The sequence below is a fragment of the Primulina eburnea genome, chromosome 4 (assembly GCF_022965805.1).
Source record: "Primulina eburnea isolate SZY01 chromosome 4, ASM2296580v1, whole genome shotgun sequence".
In the NCBI taxonomy this organism is placed as follows: Eukaryota; Viridiplantae; Streptophyta; class Magnoliopsida; order Lamiales; family Gesneriaceae; genus Primulina; species Primulina eburnea.
In genome coordinates, this window is record NC_133104.1 from 11,050,124 (window position 1) to 11,076,779 (window position 26,656).

General features: G+C 34.7%; 2 protein-coding genes across 6 annotated transcripts; one reads left to right on the top strand and one right to left on the bottom strand.

The window, feature by feature from the left end:
- The first annotated feature begins 11,071 nt into the window (after window positions 1-11,071).
- On the top strand, window positions 11,072-14,226 carry LOC140830887 (uncharacterized). 2 transcript variants are annotated; one of them, XM_073194436.1, is made up of 3 exons: window positions 11,072-11,209; window positions 11,409-13,796; window positions 14,002-14,226. In XM_073194436.1, exon 2 carries the CDS (start codon window positions 11,412-11,414, stop codon window positions 13,098-13,100), a length of 1,689 nt encoding a protein of 562 aa, XP_073050537.1. In that variant the 5' UTR covers window positions 11,072-11,209; window positions 11,409-11,411; the 3' UTR covers window positions 13,101-13,796; window positions 14,002-14,226. The 2 variants fall into 2 exon arrangements, with proteins under 2 accessions (XP_073050537.1, XP_073050535.1); XM_073194434.1 differs by lacking the exon at window positions 11,072-11,209 and having other exon boundaries at window positions 11,245-13,796.
- A 2,923-nt stretch (window positions 14,227-17,149) lies between these two features.
- Window positions 17,150-20,188, bottom strand: LOC140830888 (uncharacterized). 4 transcript variants are annotated; one of them, XM_073194440.1, is made up of 10 exons: window positions 20,002-20,188; window positions 19,836-19,872; window positions 19,775-19,798; window positions 19,486-19,677; window positions 18,608-18,789; window positions 18,326-18,482; window positions 18,030-18,235; window positions 17,833-17,958; window positions 17,600-17,703; window positions 17,150-17,464 (listed from the first exon to the last, which is right to left on the bottom strand). In XM_073194440.1, the coding sequence occupies exons 1-10, from the start codon at window positions 20,039-20,041 to the stop codon at window positions 17,276-17,278; spliced, it is 1,257 nt and encodes a 418-aa protein (XP_073050541.1). In that variant the 5' UTR covers window positions 20,042-20,188; the 3' UTR covers window positions 17,150-17,275. The 4 variants fall into 4 exon arrangements, with proteins under 4 accessions (XP_073050541.1, XP_073050538.1, XP_073050539.1 ...); XM_073194437.1 differs by having other exon boundaries at window positions 18,326-18,500; window positions 18,602-18,789; XM_073194438.1 differs by having other exon boundaries at window positions 18,326-18,500; window positions 20,002-20,187.
- Window positions 20,189-26,656: the final 6,468 nt, after the last annotated feature.

The window sequence follows — 26,656 nt, forward strand, 5'->3', positions numbered from 1 at the left end:
TGAACTTAAATGGTTTTTGAGAAAATTGAGTTTGACGGAACATAAAGTTTCATAGTTTCTTGTAGTTGAATTGAGATTTGGAATGACCAATTGATGATTGAGAAGAGCAGAGTCTTGTTAAGGAGTATTGAGATCTCATTGTTCCATAGATCCATTTTCGTGTTTGAATTGATTTTTTTTTTTTTGGAAGTGAAAATGGAAGAAACTGTGATTTTTTATATTATAATAAGATTAATTTGTATGAGCACGTTTGACTTTAAAAAATGTGTCTGTTGGTGATTTTCAGATTTTTTTATTTGAAAATTTTCGATTTTGTTAGGTTTGTTTAAAAGGTTTTTTTTTTAAATTTTAATTTTAATATTAAAGTTTGAAATTCATCTGGTCGTTGCAAAGCAGTGGCCAAATCATCCCAGCCGTTCCTATATATATATATTTATTTTTCCACTTAATAAATGTCAGATTAATCTCTAAGTCCATTTAATCTCACTTTATAAAAAAATAAAAGGCCGATAATGAATGTCAGATTAGTCTCTGCACGGGGCTCACTCCATTCATCGTACTCAAAAACATTTTCGTGTGCAACCTCGACCATCGAAGGCCGATAATGAAGGGGGATGATGAAGCACACTCTCATCGCCCCTTGAACATGCTCTAAGTGTTTTTTTTTTTTTTTTTTTTTTTTGGGAGCACCAAATGCAATTTCTCGAGGAAAGTGTTGATCAATGTTTTCATCAAATTGTTTTTTCCTCCGAGTAGCAAATGCAATTTCTTGAGGAAAATGTTGTCGACAAAGAGACAAGAGTTTTAATGAGATGGGGCCAAGAAATGTTTATAAAAAAAATAATAAAGCGTGGGCTGCTCAAATGCGAAGGAAAATTTGAAACGGAATTGTTTTACGCGTTTTTAACGCGTGTTCACACGGTCAGGGGCTCTATAAATAGAGCTCCCCCCTTCATTCTGAAATCATCTCTTCTTCGAGTTTTCTCTCATCTTATATGCATTTGAGTGTTTAGTTCTATAATATTTGTGAGGTGTTTGTTCTCCTGTATTAAGAGAGTGTGTGTTCTCTTTGGAAACACAGTGAGTGAGTTGTACACCACAAAATATTATAGTGGAAATTCTTTTCATCTTGTCCGTGGTTTTTACCCTAATTATTTTTAGGGGTTTTCCACGTAAATCTCGGTGTCCAGTTTATTCTTTATTTTCGGCTTTTATTATCTCAAATTCCGCACGTGGGACCAACAAGTGGTATCAGAGCCTTGGTTTAAAATTTCTTAAAATTCTTAGTATGATCTGTGGTTGCAGCCTAGACTGATCTTCCACATCAGAAAAGATTTTTCGAGATTTTTTATTTAAGGCGGGATTATTTTGTCCAGTCTACTAAAATTGTTGTAGACATAATGGCGGGAAGGTAAGAGATAGCAAAGTTCAACGGAAGCAATTTTATGTTATGGAAAATAAAGATACAAGCAGTTTTAAGAAAGGAAAATTGCTTGGCGGCTATTGGAGATAGACAGGTGGAGATTGCGGATGATGGAAAATGGAATGAGATGAATGACAATGCTGTTGCCAATTTACACTTGGCTATAGCTGACGAAGTTTTGTCAAGTATCTCTGAGATAAAAACAGCCAAAGTTATCTGGGATACTCTGACAAAGATGTACGAGGTCAAGTCGCTACACAACATGATTTTCCTAAAGAGAAGGCTTTATACTCTTCGGATGGCGGAATCCTCATCGATGACCGACCATATCAATACACTAAATACTCTATTTGCCCAACTCACTTCCATGGGGCATAAAATAGGGGAAAATGAACGTGCGGAGCTTCTACTTCAAAGTCTACCAGATTCATATGATCAACTTATCATCAATATTACCAACAATATTCTTATGGGCTTTCTAAGATTCGACGATGTCTTAACTGCGGTTCTCGGAAAAGAAAGCCGACGCAAGAATAAGGAAGACAGGTTGGTAACTTCAAAGCAGGCAGAGGCTTTGCCGATGATAAGAGGAAGATTTATGGACCGTGACTCCATTGGGAGCCAAAGGCGAGGTAGATCAGAGTCGAGAAGTAAGAAGAAAAATATTTACTGCTTTAAATGTGGCGGTAAAGGGCACTTCAAGAGAGAGTGTACGAGTATCGATAAAAGTTCTCAAGGAAATGTGGCCAGTACTTCAGGCAGTGGTGAAATATTATTCAGCGAAGCAGCAACAGTTGCGGAAGGCAGGCACAAATTTTGTGACACATGGATAATGGATTCAGGAGCGACGTGGCATATGACATCTCGGAGAGAATGGTTTGATCATTATGAACCAATCTCAGGAGGATCTGTATTCATGGGAAATGATCATGCCTTGGAAATCGCTGGGATCGGTACTATAAAAATTAAAATGTTTGATGGCACCATTCGCACCATACAGGAGGTACGACATGTGAAAGGACTGACGAAAAATCTTTTGTCCTTGGGGCAATTGGATGACATCGGGTGCAAAACTCGGATCGAGAACGGGATCATGAAAATAGTGAAAGGCGCGCTTGTGGTTATGAAGGCGGAAAAAGTTGCTGCAAATCTGTATGTTCTTTTGGGAGAAACACACAAAGAGGCAGAACTAGCTGTTGCATCAATTGGTTCAAGAGAAGAATTAACGGTGTTATGGCATAGAAAGCTCGGGCATATGTCAGAACGAGGGTTGAAAATTCTCTCAGAACGGAAGCTGCTGCCGGGACTTACAAAAGTGTCACTACCCTTTTGTGAGCATTGTGTTACCAGTAAACAACACAGATTAAAGTTTGGCACTTCTACTGCCAGGAGCAAAATTATATTGGAGCTGATTCATTCGGATGTTTGGCAAGCACCGGTTGTATCCCTAGGAGGAGCGAGATACTTTGTCTCGTTCATTGATGATTTCTCTAGGAGATGTTGGGTGTATCCAATCAAGAAGAAATCAGAGGTTTTCCAGGTCTTCAAAGATTTCAAAGCGCGGGTTGAACTTGATTCTGAAAAGAAAATCAAGTGTCTGAGGACTGACAATGGAGGAGAATATACCAGTGACGAGTTTGATGCATTTTGTCAACATGAGGGCATCAAAAGACAATTCACGACGGCTTACACACCCCAACAGAATGGAGTGGCAGAGCGGATGAACAGGACCTTGTTGGACAGAACAAGAGCTATGTTGAGGACTGCAGGTCTGGAAAAGTCATTTTGGGCTGAAGCAGTCAAAACCGCTTGTTATATTATCAATCGTTCTCCTTCAGTGGCGATTGATCTGAAGACTCCGATGGAGATGTGGATCGGGAAGCCGACAGATTATTCTCATTTGCATACATTTGGAAGTCCGGTGTACGTTTTGTACAATGATCAAGAAAGATCAAAGTTGGATTCGAAATTCAGAAAATGTATCTTCTTGGGATATGCTGATGGAGTAAAGGGGTTTCGCTTGTGGGATCCTACTGTTCACAAGCTTGCCATCAGCAGGGATGTTATCTTCGAGGAAGATAAAGTAAAGGGAGACAAAGGCACACCGAATTCAGAAACTACTATTTTTCAGGTGGAAAATAAGACGGACGAAAGTCAAGTTTCTTTTGAAGCAGTACCAGAGCACGAAGAACAAGAACATCTTGAGTCTGAGGTTTCCAATGTGAGGCAGTCAACTCGAGACAGAAGACCACCAGGTTGGCTTTCAGATTATGTCACTGAAAGCAACATTGCATATTGTCTATTATCAGAGGATGGTGATCCATCGAGTTTCCACGAGACTACTCAAAGCTCGGATGTATCCTTATGGATGATAGCAATGCAAGAAGAGTTGGAGGCTTTAGACAGGAATAAAACTTGGGATCTTGTTACACTAGCACGAGGAAGGAAAGCCATTGGAAACAGATGGGTCTATAAGATCAAACGTGATGGCAATAACCAAGTGGAGCGGTATCGTGCTAGATTGGTGGTAAAAGGGTATGCTCAGAAAGAAGGCATTGACTTCAATGAGATATTTTCTCCTGTGGTTCGGCTTACAACAGTCAGAGTGGTGCTGGCATTGTGTGCGGTGTTTGACCTACATCTAGAACAACTAGATGTAAAAACGGCATTTCTTCATGGAGATCTTGAAGAAGAAATCCATATGCTCCAGCCAGAAGGTTTTGCGGAAAAAACCAAAGAGAACTTGGTTTGCAGGTTGAAGAAATCTCTGTACGGTCTCAAACAGGCGCCGAGGTGTTGGTACAAGAGATTTGATTCCTATATCATGAGCCTTAGATACAACAGACTGAGTGCAGACCCTTGTACGTATTTCAAGAGGTCTGGTGATGATTATATCATTTTGCTGTTGTATGTGGACGACATGTTGGTAGCAGGCCCCAACAAAGATCAGGTCCAAGGATTGAAGGCACAGTTGGCTAGGGAATTTGATATGAAGGACTTGGGACCAGCAAACAAGATTCTAGGGATGCAAGTTCACCGAGATAGAAGTAACAGAAAGATTTGGCTTTCCCAGAAAAATTATTTGAAGAAAGTCTTGCAACGCTTCAACATGCTAGACAGTAAGCCAATATCGACCCCTCTTCCTGTTAACTTCAAGTTATCCTCCAAGATGTGTCCTAGCAGTGAAGCAGAGAGGATGGAGATGTCTCGAGTACCATATGCATCAGCAGTGGGAAGTTTGATGTTCGCCATGATATGTACAAGACTGGACATTGCTCAAGCAGTGGGAGCAGTTAGTCGGTATATGGCGAATCCTGGACGAGAGCATTGGAGCACTGTTAAGAGGATCCTTAGATACATTAAGGGTACCTTGAATGCTGCATTATGTTATGGAGGATCGGATTTTACACTCAGGGGCTATGTCGATTCAGATTATGCAGGTGATCCTGATAAGAGGAAATCTACTACTGGTTATGTGTTTACACTTGCAGGAGGAGCAGTAAGCTGGGTTTCAAAACTGCAGACAGTTGTGGCGTTATCTACAACAGAGGCAGAATACATGGCAGCTACTCAGGCTTGCAAGGAGGCAATATGGATTAAAAGGTTGTTGGAGGAGATCGGGCACAAACAAGAGAATGTTCCTTTGTTTTGTGACAGTCAGAGTGCCTTGCACATCGCAAGGAATCCAGCTTTTCATTCCAGGACGAAACACATTAGAGTCCAATTTCACTTTGTGCGGGAAGTAGTAGAGGAAGGAAGTGTGGATATGCAGAAGATCCATACAAAGGATAACATAGCTGATTTTCTGACCAAGCCAGTGAACACTGATAAGTTTAAGTGGTGTAGATCCTCAAGTGGTCTAGCAGAAACGTAAGTAGCATGGAATGGCAAGATTGAAAGGATGTGTGGAGATGTGTTTGATTCTCAATCAAATCTCCAAGTGGGAGAAATGTCGACAAAGAGACAAGAGTTTTAATGAGATGGGGCCAAGAAATGTTTATAAAAAAAATAATAAACGTGGGCTGCTCAAATGCGAAGGAAAATTTGAAACGGAATTGTTTTACGCGTTTTTAATGCGTGTTCACACGGTTCTCCTTCATTCTGAAATCATCCCTTCTTCGAGTTTTCTCTCATCTTATAAGCATTTGAGTGCTTAGTTCTATAATATTTGTGAGGTGTTTGTTCTCCTGTATTAAGAGAGTGTGTGTTCTCTTTGGAAACACAGTGAGTGAGTTGTACACCACAAAATATTATAGTGGAAATTCTTTTCATCTTGTCCGTGGTTTTTACCCTAATTATTTTTAGGGGTTTTCCACGTAAATCTCGGTGTCCAGTTTATTCTTTATTTTCGGCTTTTATTATCTCAAATTCCGCACGTGAGACCAACAAATGTTCATCGATGTTCGTTAGGGCATCTTCAATATGTTTAATGGTCGAGGTTGTCGCGCATGGATATTTTGGCGTGTGATGAAGTGGTGAACTTTTTGTTTGTGTGTGAAAAAACATTGGACTTTTTGTTTTTGTTTATATTTTAACTTTAAATAGGAGGCTAGATTAATCTAGCACTTATAAATTAGAAAGAAAAAAATTGTGTGAGACGGTCTCATAGGTCGTATTTTGTGAGACTAGATCTCTTATTGAGTTATTCATGAAAAAAATATTAATTTTTATGATAAAATTATTATTTTTTATTCTGAATATCGATAGGGTTGACCCGTCTCACAGATAAAGATTTGTGAGACCATCTCATAAGAAACCTACTCAATTGGAAAAAAAAAAAAAAAGATAACTCATGGGATGGTCTTATCATTGCAGATCAACTGCCATGATAAATCTCAACCTTTGGAAATTTAAAGAAAATACAAGAAATTGTGAAAAATTCCAAAAAAATTATTGAACACCAACTGCCGTACTCTTGAAATCCAACCACATCCCTATAACACAATCTTAGAAAAATCACGGTTCATCTAGCATGTTGAACTTGTACTCATACAAACCCATTATATATACTCTAATTACATTTAATTTAATATTTCATAAACTCAACCTTTGAGTTTAATATTTTAATTTTCAATTTTCCATAAATTCAACTACTTGAATATATTTTCCAAATTTTAATTATCATAAATTCAACCCCTTAGATTTACTATATCATATTTTTATATAAATTCAATGGTTAAAATTATTATCTTAACGGGAGCAAATGATTTAATGGTTAAGGGATACAGTTTGCCATGAATTCAAAACTCTTTGTGATTCAAGACATTGTTCTTTATTCAAGTTTATCCTTTTTTATCTCATTCTATGCACCAACATTTGATAATGAGAATGGCAGGAATAATTTTTCGATTAAACCCATCGAATCATGGTAAGAGCGTCTAATAGTATCGCCCTATGATTTCCTATTTACCACTAATAGTGTTTATAAGAACCAATCAGTTATTATTAACGTACATTACGGCCCCTTCATCTCATATATCCTGATCGAATATGCAACCATTGGTTCATCGAGGGTTGCATATTGTATTCGATAGCTATGGGATACATTCATGAAATATTCATAGTGTCATTGCATGTATAACTAGAGAACTCTTATTGTAACTTCCTTGACCGATTTTATAAAACAACATAGCGGAAATTAAAAATTTTACTAATGGGAAAGAAGGATTAAAAATTTCTTGACATAAAACATTTACAATCAAAAGTATATACATGATCAATCAAGTGTTGCATCAAAATACAAAATATCATTTTTGATCATGTCAAAATGCTAGCAAAATATCTTCTTCCTTCCATCTCTTGTATGCATATGACCCCGGCTCCAATCAACGTCCTGGCTCGTCGCTCTTATCTGCATCACATGAATGACTGAAATCAGTATAAAACTCAGCAAGTGGAACTCTTACATAACAATGGATACATATCATACTCTGTAAAACATGACACGGACCTTTTAACTCTCATAAAACCCTTGCCAACAGGCGTCTATTATTGAATTGATCCGATACACTGATAAGGGATGTATGGATTCTCGAGAGGTAACGGAGGCGTGCGAAGGTTTCTACCATCCAACTCTTGAAACATGAATAATATAGTAGAACATGAACGTAACGATGGTATTTCTCTTTTATCTTATGGATTGACATTTAAATAGTATCTCTGTCTTTGTACCTATATTTTATCGATATAAATCGATTACTCTGTTGGGATATAAGCTAATGGTCGTTGATCAACTAATTGCATGCAATCTCTTACTATCTCTTTATCAATCTAATAAATCAAATTGAACTATCTCTTTGGCATTAAATCAAACACTTTGAATACTCTATTCTTTTGTATTTCTTTTTACACAATTGAGACATACAATTGCCTCTAATATACAATAAAGTATATCAATACATAATATGAATCAATGGAAGGGAATAGCATGTAAAACCATTGAAATACAATATATATACTTTCATGTAAGCACAAGGGAATGAATTCCACTTACAACACTTGGAGCACTTGATTCTAATCTCTGGTACAAAACCTACAACAATAAACCATGTATTGCACCATCAACAACCCAATAATCAAACAACCATACCATAAAATCCATAAAACCAACACAATAATGAATCCCATAATTTCTCCAACACCATAATCCAAGAATAATCAAACCCACAAGCTTACCTTAGCTCCTTGAATCCACAATGATCTTGTTTTCACTACAAATACCCAACAAGATGCTTGAATCAAAGGAAGGAAAGAAAGAAATAAGAACCCTAACCTCCCCTTAGAAGTGAAGAACCTAGAAGAATGAAGAAGAATGAGGGAAATAAGAAAAAAATGAAGTCTCCACCGAATTTATACATTAAAACACCAAAAACACGATTTTAAAAATCGCTGGCCACCCGGGCGAACATATTTTTCAGCCCGAGCGCGGAACTCTCGGCCAAAATACACTATTTTCGAACATGGCCCGCCCGGGCGGACATTTATTCCCGCTCGGGCGCGCTCTGCGCGCAGCCACTTCAAAGATCGCTTTCGAAACGCCTCTTCCCTTCAGAATTAGGAAAAGTGGTAAACAGGAAAGTTGTAGCTCTATGTCTTGGCTTGCATCTCCAATTGACCTCATGTCATTTGAAGGTCTGAGTAAAACTTTATGCTAAATCTCCCAACATGTGTCACTGGAGGAACGACGAAACAAACGGCACACTTCGGGGTACTTTTGGCTTATCTTCCACAATGATTTGAACAAAACCCAAAACAAGAAAGTTATAGCCTTATGTCTTATCTTTCTAATGGAAGTGGCCTCACCTCATTTGGATCAATATATAAATTATCATGAATTTAATCGTAACGCCGCTACAATAAAACTACACATCAAGTATAGCCAACAATACTATAAACCATAAATCACAACTCTTAACATCAAAACTATACTTAAACTTAACCAAATAGTCAACAAACATATGAAATCTTAAACCGTACCGTTCACCAAGCTTGGATATTACACTATCCCTAATGTACATCTTACTCTCTGGTCATAGATTTCATGCATTACTATTTCGTTAGATCACAGAGAATATCCACACCCGTAGGTAAGCAGTGAACTCTCGACTACAATGCACTGGCTCTTACACATATCTCAATTGCACCTAACCTCGCCACCTTGTGACCCTCGCGGAGTCGGAAAACGAGTCAGAGCACAATCCAATATGTAGAGCCTCAGTGTTGTCTCGGGTCGTAAGGACTAATGATGTTATAACCACAGACGATTAAGGACAACCACTTGGAAAATCCGATGGAGGGTTGTTCAATACAATCATCATATGATTATCATTTGCATGATCAGATATCTCTTTGTCTTTATCATGAAACACAGTACACAACATCACAAATGCTAGTCTCAAACTCAGATGACCTTTATCCTTGTTTTTAGGCGGCTGAATCAACTATGAACGAATTTAGAATTTCAAGATCGAGGTGCGATTCATTTGTATTAAAGTATAATCAAAATCTTTATCTATGTCGATTGCATGAGTATACAGATAAAGTAAAACGAAACCATGAAATATAAATTATATTAAAATAAAGATTGTTTATTATGACTGAGTTAACAATTTTTTTAGCCAACCGTTGGCTTACAGACCATCTACTCTAACAGATATATAGTAAAAGATTTAAATAAACTATTTTTAATATAATAACATGTTATAAATTTATTTTGTTAGACTCCTGTGTAAACTTTATTCAAGCATAAATTTTGTCCTCGGTACGTCTGGAAAAACCCATGAATGGGGGATACCTATTTGCATCAGTTTGCAAACTTGAAAAACAGATTAAATTTAGTAATTAAGAAATCTACTGACTAACACGGTAAGACAAACTCGCTAAAAATGTGATTATTAATATAGATTAGATATTAAATATTACAAATCTTCGTCTTCTAAGTTTGATTGAACGTAAAATAGTATTATTAATATATTTGTGATAATACCAAACCAAATAATGCGTAGATATAATAAACAAACTTAAGACAAATGTATAAATTTAAGTTCTCAAAAGCAAAATATCAAAATAATAGTTATTGATAGTTTCGTGCTATTACTACACACAAAAAAAAAGTCGGTTTATCTTTCATCATTATTAGTAATTCTTCACATATCTCAACATTATAAGATTACGTGGGTTTTTAACATTTTAATGGAAATTGATATCATAAGTTGATAATCAAACGATTAAAATTTCACCAGGTATATCATATAATTATGTTACTCTAATTCAATCTCCTCATTTCAACCAACTCTTCTTTTTAGTCATTCGAAGCAAACTCATTTGGCTGGGTTTATTTTGAAGTACTGAACGAAGTCAAAGTCTTTTGGAAAGAATTTCAGATTGTTCGAATTCAATTTAGAAGTTTTGGAAAGAATTTCAGATTGTTCGAATTCAATTTAGAAGTTTTAATAATTTACTTTATTAAATAACATATAAAATATTTTATAAAATATGTTGGAACTAAAAAGTAACGAGCAATTAAACGTGCTTGATAGGGTCAATTATGGATTAAATTTTTTTATATTAAAGTTTGTACTTTAATAAAAAGTAACGCTTTAATGGATAAGTGATGTCTTGCGATATGAGGACTATAGATAATATCTATCGTTATCTTATAATATTTTTGTTTTGACACATCATAAAAAAAGAAATTACACTTGTATCTTTACACATTAAATACGTTAAATCTCAATAGCCAAAATTTTAATTTTCTGCTTAACTTAATAGATAACTTTCAACACATAATTATTTACATATAAACTCATATAAATAAAATTGATACAAAAACTTTCTATGAGAAGCATCAACACTAACTTTCACCGCCGAATCCATCGTAAGTGGCGTTGCTTGGTGCACATAGTTGGAGAATAAATAATCACATTTCTTTTAAATATTATCTTATACTATATATTAAGTTCAACACCGTTGGTATAAAACAAACGAGTAAAAATTAATTTGGTATATGAACTATAAATCAAATGTCAAATTGGTACACCAACTTTTGCTAATAGTTAAATTGGTACGTGATCATCGGAAATCTAGTCAATTTATGATGACTAAAAGGGTGTAGTAGTCTTTTGATAGATAAAGATTAATTAAGCTAATAAATTTTATCCTATTTTATTCTTATTTCTAAACCCTTTCTTCCACTGTACTTTTTCACCATAAAAAAGTCCTTCTGCTTCCACGATACGCATTTCATTTTCCCCTCAATATGTTGAAAATCGATTGTCTCCACACAAGGTAGTCTCTCTCCTTCTTATGTTTTTGTCATTCCTTCTCATTGTAGTGATTTTTTTTTGTAATGATATGCTTTGCTTGAAAGGTGTTCGATAGAAAGTTTAAACTAGTTTGGGTTATTAAAAACGCTTAATAGAAATTGTATTTGACTGGTTTGTGTTTTATTCTAATGTATATTTATATGTTTCTTTTAAATAAACAGCTCATGATGAAGATGATTTTGCACCACTGTGATGAACAAATTGCTTTAAAGGATGTGCCAAGCCTTCAAAATTATGATTTGTCAATGTTGGTACATGATTCTATAATAGCAATATTTGGTGCAGATATAGGTCAAATTGGTGATTTGACTGGATTAATTGGATTGGATGGCATTGCACCACGTGCTAAAGAAAGCTTCCATTTGAACTGTGATAAAGATTTTAAAAATCTTTTTATGGCATATGAAGTATTTGGTGATGCGTCATTACATCTACGAGTGCGCTTATTGCACAATACTTTTGAAGACCATGATCAACCAAACTATGTTGAAGTTTGTGTGCAACATGAACTCATGAATGCTGATTTTAAAAATGATGAACTCACAGTTGATGTTGTAGAAATAGAGGAAGAGTTATGTTGTTGGAGTGACAATAGTGTTAGTAATGAAACAAATGAGAAAAGATTAATTGATACAGAGAAGAAATTTGAAAGTGAAGGTGATGAAGATGATTCAGATTACAATTCTGATTGTGACCGATTTTTGAGTAGTGATGATGAAGTTGAAACCTTGATGGCAAAACTAAGTGATAAAATGCATGGAGATGTCTTTGAAACTGAGAAAAATGGAATTATAGAATTTGAGGTTGGTCAGATTTTTAAGGATGTGGAACATTTTAAGAGTGTTTTAGAGGATTACAAAGTCCAGGAGGGTTTTAGAATGAAGAGGATTCATAATACAAGAAATATGCAAACAGCAAAGTGCAAAACCGATGGTTGCCCTTGGAGGATCCATGCATCAAAGTGGATTGATGGAGTAACTTTTAAAATTAAAACTTATGGTGGCCCACACACTTGTGTTATGCAATGCAGAGATAAAAGTGCAACATCCAAGTGGATAGCTAAAAAATATGAGAAACAATTGAAATCTGCTCAAGGAATGACAGTTGGGGATTTGGGATCTGCTCTTATTGATGATTATGGTGTTCATGTTGATGTCTGTAAACTTCATAGAGCGCGAAAAAAGGTGACCAAAAAGTATATGGGTGATCATGAGGTTAGTTATAACAAACTTCCCAAATATGCTAAATTTTTGAGAAAATATAATTCGGGCGTAACCTGTAAAATATTGTGTGAAGGATTAGATTTGTGCAATCCAAATTGTAATCCCATATTCAAGAGATTTTTTGTTAGTTTTGTTGCTCAAAGAGAGGGGTTTGTGAATGGATGTAGGCCCTTCATTGGGGTAGACGGTTGTGTCTTAAAAAATCCTTTTGGAGGACAACTTTTGTGTGCAGTAACACTTGATGCAAATTCTAGTATTTTTCCAATTGCAGTGATGATTTCTGAGGGAGAAAATCAGGATAGTTGGGAATACTTTCTTGACTGCTTACATTGGCATTTAGGAGATGAGAGATACTTAACCTTCATGAGTGATAGACAAAAAGGTCTCATAAATGCCATTAAGAAAATTTATCCTAATGCTAAGCATAGATATTGTGCTTGGCATAGGTATAATAATTTCAAAAGCTTATTTCCTGGACCAAAGTTTAGGAATAAATTTTGGGCAGCAGTGAAGGCTACTAATGTGTTTGACTTCAAGGATATTATGGATGAGATTAAGCAAGAAAATACAGCAGCATGGAATTGGTTGATGCAAGAAGAACCTTTTTCATTGGTCAAGACATGCTTTTGACATACATGTTAAGAATGACCATGTGACAAATAATATGTCTGAGTCATTTAACAGTGAGTTAAGGGTGATGAGACAAAAACCGGTCCTTACATTATTGGAGCATATAAGAAGAAAACTAATGAAAAGATTTTGTGAAAGACAACAAAATGCTATGACTTGGAACTCGATTGTGCCCAAAAGTTGAAAGCAAATTAAGCAGAAACTTTCGAGAAAGTAGACAATTGCATGGATTTGAATCATCTGAGCACTTATTTGAAATTAGTGATGGCAAATGGTTTGTTGTGAATTTGAATTCAAAGACTTGTGAATGTGGAGAGTGGCAGATTAGTGGAGTTCCATGCAAGCATGCAATTTTTTGTATCAATCATATAAGAGATGATCCTATGAAATATGTTGATAATTTTTTAACAAAAGCTGCCTATTTGAGGACATATGAGAGCAATATCAATGCTATTCCTGATGAATCTATGTGGGAGGATGAGAATTATCCTAAGATGATCGTGAGAAAGAAAGAAAGCAAACGTGGTAGGCCAAAGTTAAAAAGAATAAAAGGAGCAGATGAATCACTTACTGGGAAAAAAAGTCAGAGATTTGTTCATTCGAGTTGTAGCATATGCAAAGAACTTGGACACAACAAAGCCACATGTCCTCGCAATCCTGGGAATTTTGGTAAAAAATTGAAGAAAAAGAAGAAAGGTAATATAATTTGTATTAGTTTATATTATTTTGGACACTGAAATATTTATTATTGATCTTATAGAGAATGTAAAATTAATTAGTGTTTGTTGTAATATAGTTGTTTAAATTTAAAATTTCTTATTCATGATGTTTTTTTAAATGTCAAATTTTTGTTGTTAAATAATCTTCATTTCCTCACCTTTTTTTTGTAATTATTTGACAGGAGATGTGCAAGAATCTCATCAAAATTGAGCATGATGGTAGAGTTTCAATCTTTTGGAAATGCAAGGATAGCTTTTGTATTAAAAATTAAACTATGATTCACGATGATATTTAATATGTTTTGGAAATGACTTTTTTTGGTAGATTGTTTTGGAAATGATAATATGATATTTTTTTTGTATTTTTGTTCAAAGTTTCAATGATATATAAGGTGATTAACTTTCAAAATTTTATTTATTACTCATGTACTTTGTTGTGCTTAAATAATCTACGTTGTTAGTTAAATAGCACGGGACACAATCTATCGTGGTTTGATTGATATTGTTTAGATGGGTTCGTTATATTAAATAAAATTTGAAATTAATTTTTAGTCAAGAATTTGTTAAAATATCATATTCAATAAATGGTTATGTAACTAAAATATTACCTTTTTTTTTTTTTTTATCACAACCACTATTTATTTGAAAATGTTTTCAAAATTATTAATGAGAAAATTACGTATACATAAATCAAAATTTTAGCTAAATATATAATTTATTTTCTATATTATCAATTTATTTATTTAAAATTATTTACATATTGAATGCAGTAATATAATATATATAATTATTTTGTTGTAAAGGATATAACCTATCTTATATAATAAATATAATATACAAATATTGTGGGGACCCGGACGCTAATCAAGTTCTTAATCATCATTGGGACTAATTAATCATTTATCAAACAGGGTCTAAAATTTTTTTCTTTTTAAACTGCGGAACGTAGTGAAATCAAACTAATATACAACTCAGTATAAAATAAAGTACATGTCCTGTACCGTCTACAAACCAGTAAAACTAAGGTTCAACATCTATATATCAAGTGTCACAACCTATATACATCAAAGCCCGAAGTCTCCACTCTATCACGATCTCTCCTCATCTCCTGGACCCTGATCTTGTCTCACCTGTTGTCATGTACACATACAAACAAGACAACAGCCGGATAACTCCGGTGAGAATTAATCCCATTATAAATCAACGAAACATGCAATCATATAAACAAATATAAAGCATGTAATCAGGTAACAGATATATGTATCAAAATCTGAAACATAACCAATCATAGACTGTCGACAATGCTCATAACTCTATCATTCAGACTAGACTCAATCCTAGTCTAGGGATCCCGGTTTCCAAATGTGGTGTTCCTATATCGAATTCCGTAATAGAAGGAACTATGATCCTATTACTCGATATAACCAAATATGATGTTCCTATATCGAATTCCGTAATAGAAGAATTCCAATCCTATTTACTCGATATAACCAACATCCGGTGTCCTGACCTAACCGTCATGGACTGTAGCTCTATCGCTAATATCCCATCTTGAGACATCGTGCAATGTGCCCGTGACGATCCCGCCACTGTCAGGCACTTCCGTCCCAAGATGCCTACACTATCCTGTGACATCGTGCAATGTGCCCGTGGCGATCCCACCACTATCAGGCACTTCTGTCACAAGATTACTCGTCTGATACTCGCTATCTATAAATCAAGAAGACAAGTATATCAGTCCAATCAATGCAAATATCAATGCAATAAAGTAAAGTATGTGATTTAGGGAAACTCAAGTCGATCTCCCAGTACCACATTGACTTATACCTTTCTTTTGTCGGTTTCTGGCTCAGTCGAAGTCCTGAATTCACAGTCTGTCTGGCAATGACAATATCAATAAACTCATGTCAATATACCTTTCAAATCAATAACAATCTGATCAATCTTGATTTAACTCAAAATCAACAGCACAACGGTACAATTTCAATATCCCCGTTAATACAACATCCTCAAATCACAGTTACAATCTATAACCCATATCCAATACAATCCGTAATCCAATCACAATTCAAATCTGTCTGGTATAAATCAATATACCCTAAAAATTCATAACAATTCCATAATCAGTCCGTTTCTTAATCTGACTTCGATTATACGATGTCTAACATGTCAAGAACAACATATATGAGTTCCATTCAATTCTGACAATATCATAATTCTAAAACATGTCAAAACGTAGTTAACTTACGTCCAGTTGTAGCCTACGTCGATAGGAACTCAATACCGAAGTCGGATTCAAAATCAGACGGACGGATTTCTCGTAAAAGGCGTAAGGATTTTCAGCAAATTCCCTCATACCTTTTCTCGATTTCTTGTGTTAAATTCTGAAGGAACAAATGGCTATCATACATATGTATACCATGCATGAATTCGACGAGGTGGCACAATTTCCGCAAAACACGTATCACCGCGGGTGCGGTAGCTTCAAGACCGCGGGTGCGCTCATGCTTCGGCAGCACTTTCATTTTCTGAAATTCGACGACCGCGGGTGCGGTCTTGTTTGCACCGCGGGTGCGGTCTTGTTTCTTACCGCGGGTGCGGTCTTGCTTCAAATAAAATTTCCTACTCTACTGGACATCGACCGCGGGTGCGGTCTAACCATGAGCGCGGGTGCGGTGTTGCTTCGGCAACACATTCTAAAATTCAAATAAATGACCGCAGATTATCTTAAATCGTGTCTCAGTTGGCCATTTCGTAATCACGTCAAATTATAAGTCAATAATCCTTGATTAACAGTGATTAATTTTCGGGCATTACAAATATTCCTAATTAAAAAAGAAAGAAATAAATTTGTATTTTTTTTGTAATAAATGGCAAATTGGACATTTTAGTTAAATGTCATCGGAAATTGGCCGGAATCCCGCGGATATATACCAATAAAATCATTAATAAAAGTTCATGTACCAATTTGACATTTATTCAATAGTTCATATACCTAATTACTTTTTACTCTAAAACAAATGTCTCCTACTCTCATTAATAAACGTGCCCAATTGGTATTAAATTTGTATAATACTGACTATATGTACACAAAGTGTACACATGTCCACTATAAGTACATAACATCACATCTATACATAAAGAACATAATAAATTTGATTTTGCCAAAATATACTTGCTAGCTCATGCTCCCAACTCTTAATTCTTCCTTCTTTTGTCTACGTTCTAAATATGATCACACTGCTAATTATTAGGCATCTATCTGAAAAAAAAGGTCGGGTCGCCAAATAAGTGTTTTTTTCTTTGACTAGAAATATTTAGGACGAGAAATTCATTAATTGCAAATATTTTATTGTAGCCAAAGAAACATGAAATCGTCACCGACAAGGTCCCCATTATATTGCACAGATTTACAACTTATTCACAGAGTTATCTTTATAGAAGTTGTTAACAGCACTAGTAGTCATCTCCCAACCATAAATATCGAATTTTATGCCAGTCCACATCAAGCTTCGACGAAGTGGGAGTGGTCGTTTTGGTTTTAGTAGCACCACCTATAATGGAAACAAGAACCTGAAGTAGAATGGCCATCACCAGAACCACCAACAGAACCCGGCGCGCAAATAACAAAGACTTGTTATACATCTGCAACTCACTCGGCATAAAACATAAGCTCAGTACTTTGCACAGCAAATGTGATACTAACTAGAGAAGACACATGAGAGCATCATCAAATGCAGCTATAGGTATGTACTGTATTTAGGGAAAAATCAACCAAACCTTGCTCATGTACAGATCATTGCCAGGAAGATTTCTATCGGCACGGGCAAGGCAATAATGTAGCATATCGATTATTGTCAAGGCGGTGGCTGGATCCTTGTCATCTGAAAAATAAAGAACGTGAAGCTTTTTGCTGTGAATAATGTTATTTGTCATCTGAAAAATAAAGAACGTGAAGCTTTTTGCTGTGAATAATGTTATTTCCGGAGAGATGAGGATGCAAAGTAATGAACCTGGGATGTCGAAAATTTGTTTTGTTGGAGAGATGCCCAACAACTCTCCTAAATGAACTCTTATTTTCGCACGATCAGAAAGTGAGAGTAAATCTCCGTGTGTGATTACTACAACAGGCTTATCATCTGAGGCATAAAAAGAACAAATGCATTAACATCCCAAATTGAAGAAAGCGAGCGAGTCTTGAAATGGATACCTTTGAATGATAAGAATGGGTTGTTGAAAGTTGTATCTATCATTTGAGTGTATCCATTATTAGTTCCATCGTCACTCCCCATTGCTTCTAAAATGGAAATCCCATCAACAACAAATATGACGAAGTTAATTGCTCTGACTTGACCACGACAACTCTGTCGAGCCTTAAACTTCAATTGAGCTTTTACATACAAACTATCAGATTTCCTATCAAGAAAAAAAATTGACAATATAACTCAAATATTGCAAATTGAAAGTCAAATAATTTTTAAAAAATTATACAAATTTAGACATAACCTTGTCACAAGTTCTCCATGATGGACACCCTTGGTCATCCAACCCTCTAACACATTCGCGTTTTCAGATGAATCATCAGACAAACTACGAGAATCATACAAGCAAAACGAACCAAAACCAGCCGGGATAATGTATTCATGGAGGAAATAGGTTCCATCTGCCCTAGAAGAATTATCTGTTTGAAGTCAATGATGGCCAAATATCGCTGTTCATTGATGTTGAAGAGCCTTAATATTAGTGGATACACTTTACATAGCAAAGAAAAAGAAATGGTACTCGTACAAGATGCTTGTGCGCGTTCTGATGCAAAAACACTATCCTCAAGAACACCGGAAATTTTGTTGACCAGACTGCTCTTTCCAGAACCCTTTGGTCCTATTAACAAGAGTGACGTGATTTTTGGGATGCTATAATCCTTCAAGCACATGCCACCTGCATTTTCAACCCACGAACCTGGGGTGTAGCTGTAAGGTATATGCCACCAGGTAAGTTCACTTGAGCTAAAATTACAAATAAATGCTATCATGAGCACAGGGGGACAGTTGTATACGACTTTGCGCGTATGCAGGGAGGTAGTTAATCTTGTAGGACAAGTATCTGGATTCTGAGTTAACTAGTGTCAGGAAGCGAAAAATATTGTCTGAGAACAATTCATAGCAGCCTTAGTCATATATATGTCCAACTTAACAAAGTAGTTTTTCCGAATGTTTTTTGGACAAGTCCTTAATGGAAACGGATCACTAAAATGTTGGGGTTATGTAGTATGTACCAAAGTTGTAAGACACTGTCAATATCACAACAAAATTTACTTAAAGCAACATAGTTAAATTTTAGCAGGATCTAACCATCTCAAATTGAGGCAGCACCGAGCTAAAAGAAATAATGAAGTTATGAACCTATATGGTCTATCAGAGACCAATCTACCAATTTTTGGGACATGGAAGAGGTAATTTCTAAAATCCAAACATCGTCTCACGTACATACTCTTACCTCGAACATTTTGCCAAACACTTGAAACATATATTAATACACTTTCAAAAATCTATCGAGTACAAACTCTATTCATCCTACTTAGCCAAGGTCCAAAAATTTCCAATCCTATGACACAAAACAGATACTCTTTTCTAGCCACCGGAAAAAAATACAAAATCTAAGCATACCTCAAAATTTTGAGTTTAGCCTCTGCAAATCTCTCGACACGGCTACGTAAATCCTCATAACTCCTCAAAACATCTGCATAGGCCTTGCATCTCTGCCTCTCCGAAAAATTCCGATAACCCACTTCAGAAAATTCCTCAAAATGCAACCCGCTCTCCCCATTCAATCGATCAGCATTCAAACCCTCCTCTCCACTGGACACCAAAATCAAATAACAAGAATTGATTTTTAGTTCCCACAATATTTCTGGCGCTTTTCAACGCTTAACCGGAGCATGAAAAGGATGCGTACCTTGAACAATAGGATTTAAGGGATACATGGGAGAAATGCGTACCTCGAACAATCGGATTTAACACGGGAGAAATCGTGGCCAACCGATGACTCGTCCTCTGCAAAATAAAAAAATATCAACCAGATGATTACTCAACTAACAAACGGATAACTTTAAATATCAGAACAATTGTCACGCTTCCGTTAAAAGATGACTAAGTGACAAGTTCAAGGCGAAAAAGAAGTACCAGTCGAAGAAAACGGAGGTAGAAAATTTTCGCCGCCCATGATTACTCACTTTTTACTTTGACAACGGCAAACCTTAACGAAGAAGGAGAAAATATTTGGGTGAGATTGAAAGTTTGATCGGAGTTGAAATTAAAGAGTGACGGGGGAAATGTCGCTCACACTCGGAATAAAGATCTCAAGCGACGTGGCAATTACGTCCCTGTGGGGATTTAGTGGGACACTAACATATTCATTTATAAGTTAAACTTGAAATTCGTTTATATAATTATTGTATTTTTGTTTAAATAGATTTTTTGTGTGACGGTTTCATGAATTTTTATCTGTGAAACGAGTCAATCCTTCCGATATTCACGATAAAAAGTAATACTCTTAAAATAAAAAGTAATATTTTTCCATGGATGACCCAAATAAGAGATCCGTCTCACAAAATACGACACCTGAGACCGTTTCACACAAGTTTTTGTCTTCTTTTATAAATGATTTTAACAAAATAAATTTGAATATTTACTTATATAAATAGTTTTAAACATACGCAAAATAATATTATTAGGATCGGTTGGATCACTATAATTATGTGTTTCATATATATAGTTAGGTTAACAATTGATGAAGTGATTTTCAATCAAAAATCGAACGGTAAAATAATTTAGACCGATTCCAAAAACGAAAGATGTTCGAACATGTTCAACGAATATTTAACCAAATTGATGAGCGATTATATCAATAATATATAATTGCTGAATAATAATAAATTAGTGTGTAACCATACATGCGAAACTAATAATATAAGAACATATGATTTTTTTATGGAAGTTCGAAAACAAATCTCTCTACGTCTATCATTTTTTCGTTACGGAAAATATTACTTTAGAAAACTTTGAATTATACAATCACGTTGTACAATCTCGATCTAACTGACGTCACATTCTTAGTTAAAACTCATAGTACACAATTCAATCATTTTGATGACAAGACAAATTAAGCTCTACAACTGATCATCCAGACGAAAAAGTCTGGTCATCAACTCCAACTTCTTCAACCAATTTTCTTAATCAATTGAATAAAACCAGTGAGAAGGTGAGACGAGGTGCAAAAACATTTTTCTACACAGTGAGCAAGCGTGATAATGGATGATTTGATACGTCATTGAAGCAGTGTTCTGATGTTGAAAGTGCTCTAGAACGAGCTGTTTTGTTGTCTAAGTGTGAGAAATAAAATTGATGTTCTCTCTACCAGAAGAAAATAAACATCCATGGTGATTCGAGAGCTTTTGACATTCAAAACGATCTTGGTGTCGTATGATTTAAAATCATTCATAGGATGTTATTGCTTTACATTTGTGTATTTAACACTGACTCCAACTATCATGATGTTTAGGCGATAATAACTCTTTTTGTAAATCCATATGAACTTTCTTCAACATTCTAATCAGATCCACGTTCAGAAACTTTGTTCATCTCCTAGATTGCACTAGAAAACTAGGAGAAATTTTCGTTGAAATGATCACTGGAATTTTCAGAAACTGGAAATGGCTTCACAGTGGCTCAGCGGAGCACATAATGATGGAGGGGAGAGAGGAGAGGAGAGGAGAGGCGAGGAGAGGAAAGGAGCTCAGCCTAAACTATTCTCAAAGGGGAGGAACGTTTTTTCTTAAAGTGGAGAAAAAAAATCTAGACATGATTTTTCTTGTTGTCTTTATTGTGTGTGTTATCAACTCTTTGATAACATTTATTTAGTAAACTCAATATTTCAATCTCATCAAGATTCTAACCTTATCATAATTCTATATTTTCATTATTTATAATTCTCATATGTTATTTTCAATTCTTGAAAATATATATATATATATATATATATATATATATATATATATGTGTGTGTGTGTGTGTGTGTATATATATGTGTGTGTGTGTCTATATATATATATATATATATATGTGTGTGTATATATATGTGTGTGTGTGTCTATATATATATATATGTGTGTGTGTGTGTGTGTCTATATATATATATATATGTGTGTGTGTGTGTGTGTCTATATATATATATATGTGTGTGTGTGTGTGTGTCTATATATATATATATATATAAAATTAAATAACTAATTCTAACTACTCTAAAATATTCATTGAGAATCTTATACCTAGTAGTCACAAATACTAATTTTTTTATTTAATTTGTAATTCTAAATTTACTAAATGAATAATGTGAACTCATCATAAGCCCAATCGACGATCAAGCATCACCGGGTTTTTTTAAAAATAATTTAATTTTAAAAAAAATTAAATTTTTTTTTGCAAAACTGCTGCAATCCACGTTTGGTAAACGCGGACTGTGCTCACGTGGAGCAGCGTCCGCACTTACCAAGAGTGGACTTTGCTCCACGTAGGAGCGTCCCCGATCCGACGGAATATTTTAGCGACGGAATATATATCAAAACTGTCGCTCAAATTTAATCAGCGACGGTTCAGAAAACCGTCGCTATAATTGAATCAGCGACGGTTAAAAATCCGTCGCTAAGTTTAGCGACGGTTTTTAACCGTCCCTGATCTGGAATTAGCGAAGGTTTAAACACCGTTGCAAATTTTAGCGACGGTTTCTAAACTGTCACTAAATCCTACAGGGTTTCTTGAATATCTAACAATAACAATCGCATCTGTCTGACTGATGGGAGAGCTGCGTGCTGCGGATAATTATATTAACGGTGTGCCGCGGATAATAGTATTAACAGCATGCACATGTACGCCGCGGATAATCTTGAACTTTCAACGGCTTGCATCTTTGCAGCGTGAAATGTGCGCTGCGGAAAGAGAATTTTTGCGCTGCGAAAAACCATTTTTGTTGTAGTGAAAAAAGAGAAAAAAAACAGACAAAAAATTCATCAAGAAAATATTATACATTTTACTAGAATATTTTTACACCGTTTTGGCATTTTATATTTCACCAGAAAAACTATGAATTTCTACACCGTTTTGACAAAGAAAATACAAAAAATTCATCAAGAAAATACAATAAATTTTACCAGAAAAAATTCAAAAAAAAATCATGAATTTCTACGCTGTTTTGACATTTTATATTTCACCAAAATACAATACATTTTACTAGAATATTTTTAGTTTACTTTTTTCAAATAGTATCACTTATATTGAATTTAAAAAATACAGTAGAAAGATACGATATTATGAAATTAAATGACCTCTACACTTATTCAATCTCAAAGCCCAATCCAATTCCTTAAAAAATAAGAGTAAGTCTCTTGTGAGACGATCTCACAAATCTTTATCTGTGAGACAGGTCAACCATACCGATATTCACAATAAAAAGTAATACTCTTAGCATAAAAAGTAATATTTTTTCATGGATGACCTAAATAAGGGATTCGTCTCACAAAATACGACCGGTGAGACCGTCTCACACAAATTTTTGTCCAAAAATAATGCAGACAATTGGTTGACAAACTATTAATCATATTTATATTTCGTATATATACAAATAAAACTAAAAATTAAAATTTACAGTAAAAGAGGCCCTTTGAAACTTGAGAAGTCCTCCATCCGGTTCACAAACCGTCGTTAAAATTGATTCAGTGACGGTTAAAAAACTGTCGCTAAAATTTGCAAAACCGTCACTGATTCAATTTTAGCGACGATTTGTGAACCGTCGCTGATTTAATATTAGCGAAAACCGTCGGTGTTTTAATAATAGCGACGGTTTTGATATATATTCTGTCGCTAAAATATTCCGTCGCGCGGACGCTCCTACGTGGAGCAAAGTCCGCGCTTGGTAAGCGCAGACGCTCCTCCACGTAAGCACCATTCGTGCTTACCAAACGCGGATTGCAGTAGTTTTGCAAATTTTTTTTAAAATTATTTTTGAATTTTTTTAAAATTAAATTATTTTTAAAAAAAACCCAGCATCACCGATGTGACGATGGTACAAGTATCGTTCATACAATGAAAAAAAGGAAGATTAGTTTTGTGAACTCTTTTACTAAAGCAAACAGTTTCACTCTCCTAACTTAATTAACAGTTAAGCTAAATTTCGCAACTTCTAATAATGGAATCTATTTATAAAATCCTTTATAAACAATCTTTTTTATTTTCATCAAACTATAATTGCCAAAATCAAATCCTTGAATTTCAATATCTCAGTGGGAACATAAAATCCAATACTTGTGTGATCCTAAATGATTCAGGGATACAAATAATCATATGTTCACAACTTCACGTGATTCAAAACAACATTTATTCTTTTTTGGGCTTACCATAATTAGCCTCATTCTTTTCATCAATCACTTGAACAAGAACGTCATAACTCAAATCTGATTGCATCCACCGGATCATGGTAAGAGATTCTAATAGCATTGAACCATGATCCCCTAGATATCATTAATAATGTCTGCAAGAACCAGTTAATTATGTTTAGCGTACGGTATGGTCCATTCAACTCATATATCTCAATCAAATCTGCAATCATTGGTACATCGATATTTGCAAATGAATTCGATAATGATGTGTTGTACATGTGAGTAATAATAGTGATATCATATGTGCAACTAGTAAAACACATTTTCCTAAAGCACTTGTCTTCCTCTGAACATAAACTCCTTACATTATTAGCTATTAGATCACATAGGATATCTTCATCCGTAAGCAAGTGGTGTATCCTCGACTACAGTGCATTGACTCTTACGTATTTCAAAACTACACTCAACCTCGCTACCTGATGACCCTCAATGGAGACGGTAAATGGATCAAAATGCATGCTAGTATGTAGAGCCTCCATGTTGTCACAGGTCAAAGGACTAATGATGTACAACAATAACCTTGAACTTATCCTCACGATAATGATAACCACTTGGAAAGTTTGAAGGAGACTTATCAGCGCCTTATAAAATGATCACCATCTGTATGAATGGACATCCAAATGTCCTTACCAATGAAACACGGTGTTTATATCACAAAAGTTAGTCTCAAATTCGAGTAACATATCCATGCTTTAGGCGACATAATCGACTATGAACAAGTTTAGAATATACAATACAGTTCGTTATGAATTTCATCATCCACTAGACTCGTGGACCTCATGGTATTTATAGTATATTCAAGAAATTTATTTATATAATTTGTATGTGTATACAGATAAAATAAATTCTATAATCAGATAAAATCTTAAAATGTTATTAAAATAAATATCGTTTTAGTTAAGAATCAATAAAGCTCAAGCTAAAAGTTGACCTTCTGGACATCTACTCTAACACATATTTGATTTTCTTGATACTTCGTATTATTGTTTGAAAAGCTTTTTGAACTTTTTTATCCTTTTTCTCTAGTCGCATTGAATGCTTTTGTCCTGTTGTGTCAACGACTAGGTGATTACATAGGCAAAACCAAGATTTCGTATTTGGGTGGGATGAACTAAATACACAAAATAAATTTTATATACTAATTTGAAATTTGTCCCTATTAGGCATAAATATATATAATAAAGGAGAAATATATAATAGGAGTTGATTGACATTTTTTTATATTAATTTTAACAAGGTTCATATTTTATATATTGTATGGATAACTGGACTGGTAAAGTATTTTAGTTTTTAAATATTTGGGAGCAGTAATGATGTTCCTTGCGGAGTTTCAAAATACCATAAACGTGCTCACCATTAATTCTATGATTACATTTGTTCTCTTAAAAAGAGCTTGTTTCAAGCAAGTTGGAGCCATTGTGATTTTTTTAAATGTAATTCAGCTGTCAAACTCTAACAATCTTGTACTACACGGAAGAAAGAATTTTTGGTGTATCGTTTTCTCACATGAAAGACGTAGTAGAAGTTTAAAATTTTTGTTCTGACGTTCAAAACTTTTCTTGGGTGTCATATGTTTTAAACCATTCGTAGGATGTTTAGATTTGATTTATCTTTACTATAAAGAACACTGACTCTAACTATCCCGTGTTTTGAAGTAATAGCTATTCTTGTAAATCCTTACGAACTTTCTCTGGTATCCTAATCAGGTACACGATCAGAAACTTTGTTCTTTGTATAGATCGTATTAGATATCTAAAAAATTTTGGGTCGAGATTGGATCGCAAGAATTTCAGAAAATTGGCGGCATCGTGGCGGCGGCGCGGTGGAAAGATGGTCTCCAAATATAGGTGGTGGCCGAAATCTTGACAAAATTTGTCTAATTCAACTATTTGACAAAATTTGTATGTAAAAGTTATATATGTATTCAACTATTTGACTCAATTTTCAAGATACTATTTTTCATAATTCAAAGACTCTCATGTATACATTTTCTACTCTTGATAATATCACTCATAATTAAATTATTATCAACTTTTGATAATACAATATATTTGTAACGCCCCGAAAATTTAAGGGTCCACGCGAACCACATGCATGCAATTATTAAATTCTTTGTATTTTAGTTAAATTGTTTTAATGGCATTAATTAATTATGTTGTGCATAATTGCATGTTTAAAATATACTCTTCTACATGGTTGCATTAAAAATGTATTTTTTAAAAGGTTATTCGAGTTGCGATCGAAGAACGGAGACCGATGGCTGAAAAATAGGAAATGATTTTTATTAAATAATTGTTTTTAATTATTTAAATTATGGGTGATGCTTTTTATTATATTTGAAAATAAGG

Bases quoted from the DNA above. Each gene is read 5' to 3' on its own strand.
- LOC140830887 (XM_073194434.1), top strand. From the start codon at position 11,376: ATGTATATTTATATGTTTCTTTTAAATAAACAGCTCATGATGAAGATG.
- LOC140830888 (XM_073194437.1), bottom strand. From the start codon at position 20,041: ATGGGCGGCGAAAATTTTCTACCTCCGTTTTCTTCGACTG. The intron at 19,799-19,835 runs TAAATCCGATTG...TTTCTCCCATGT, and splicing joins GGCCACGATTTCTCCCGTGT to ATCCCTTAAATCCTATTGTT. The intron at 18,501-18,601 runs GTACCATTTCTT...GACTTCAAACAG, and splicing joins CGCACAAGCATCTTGTACGA to ATAATTCTTCTAGGGCAGAT.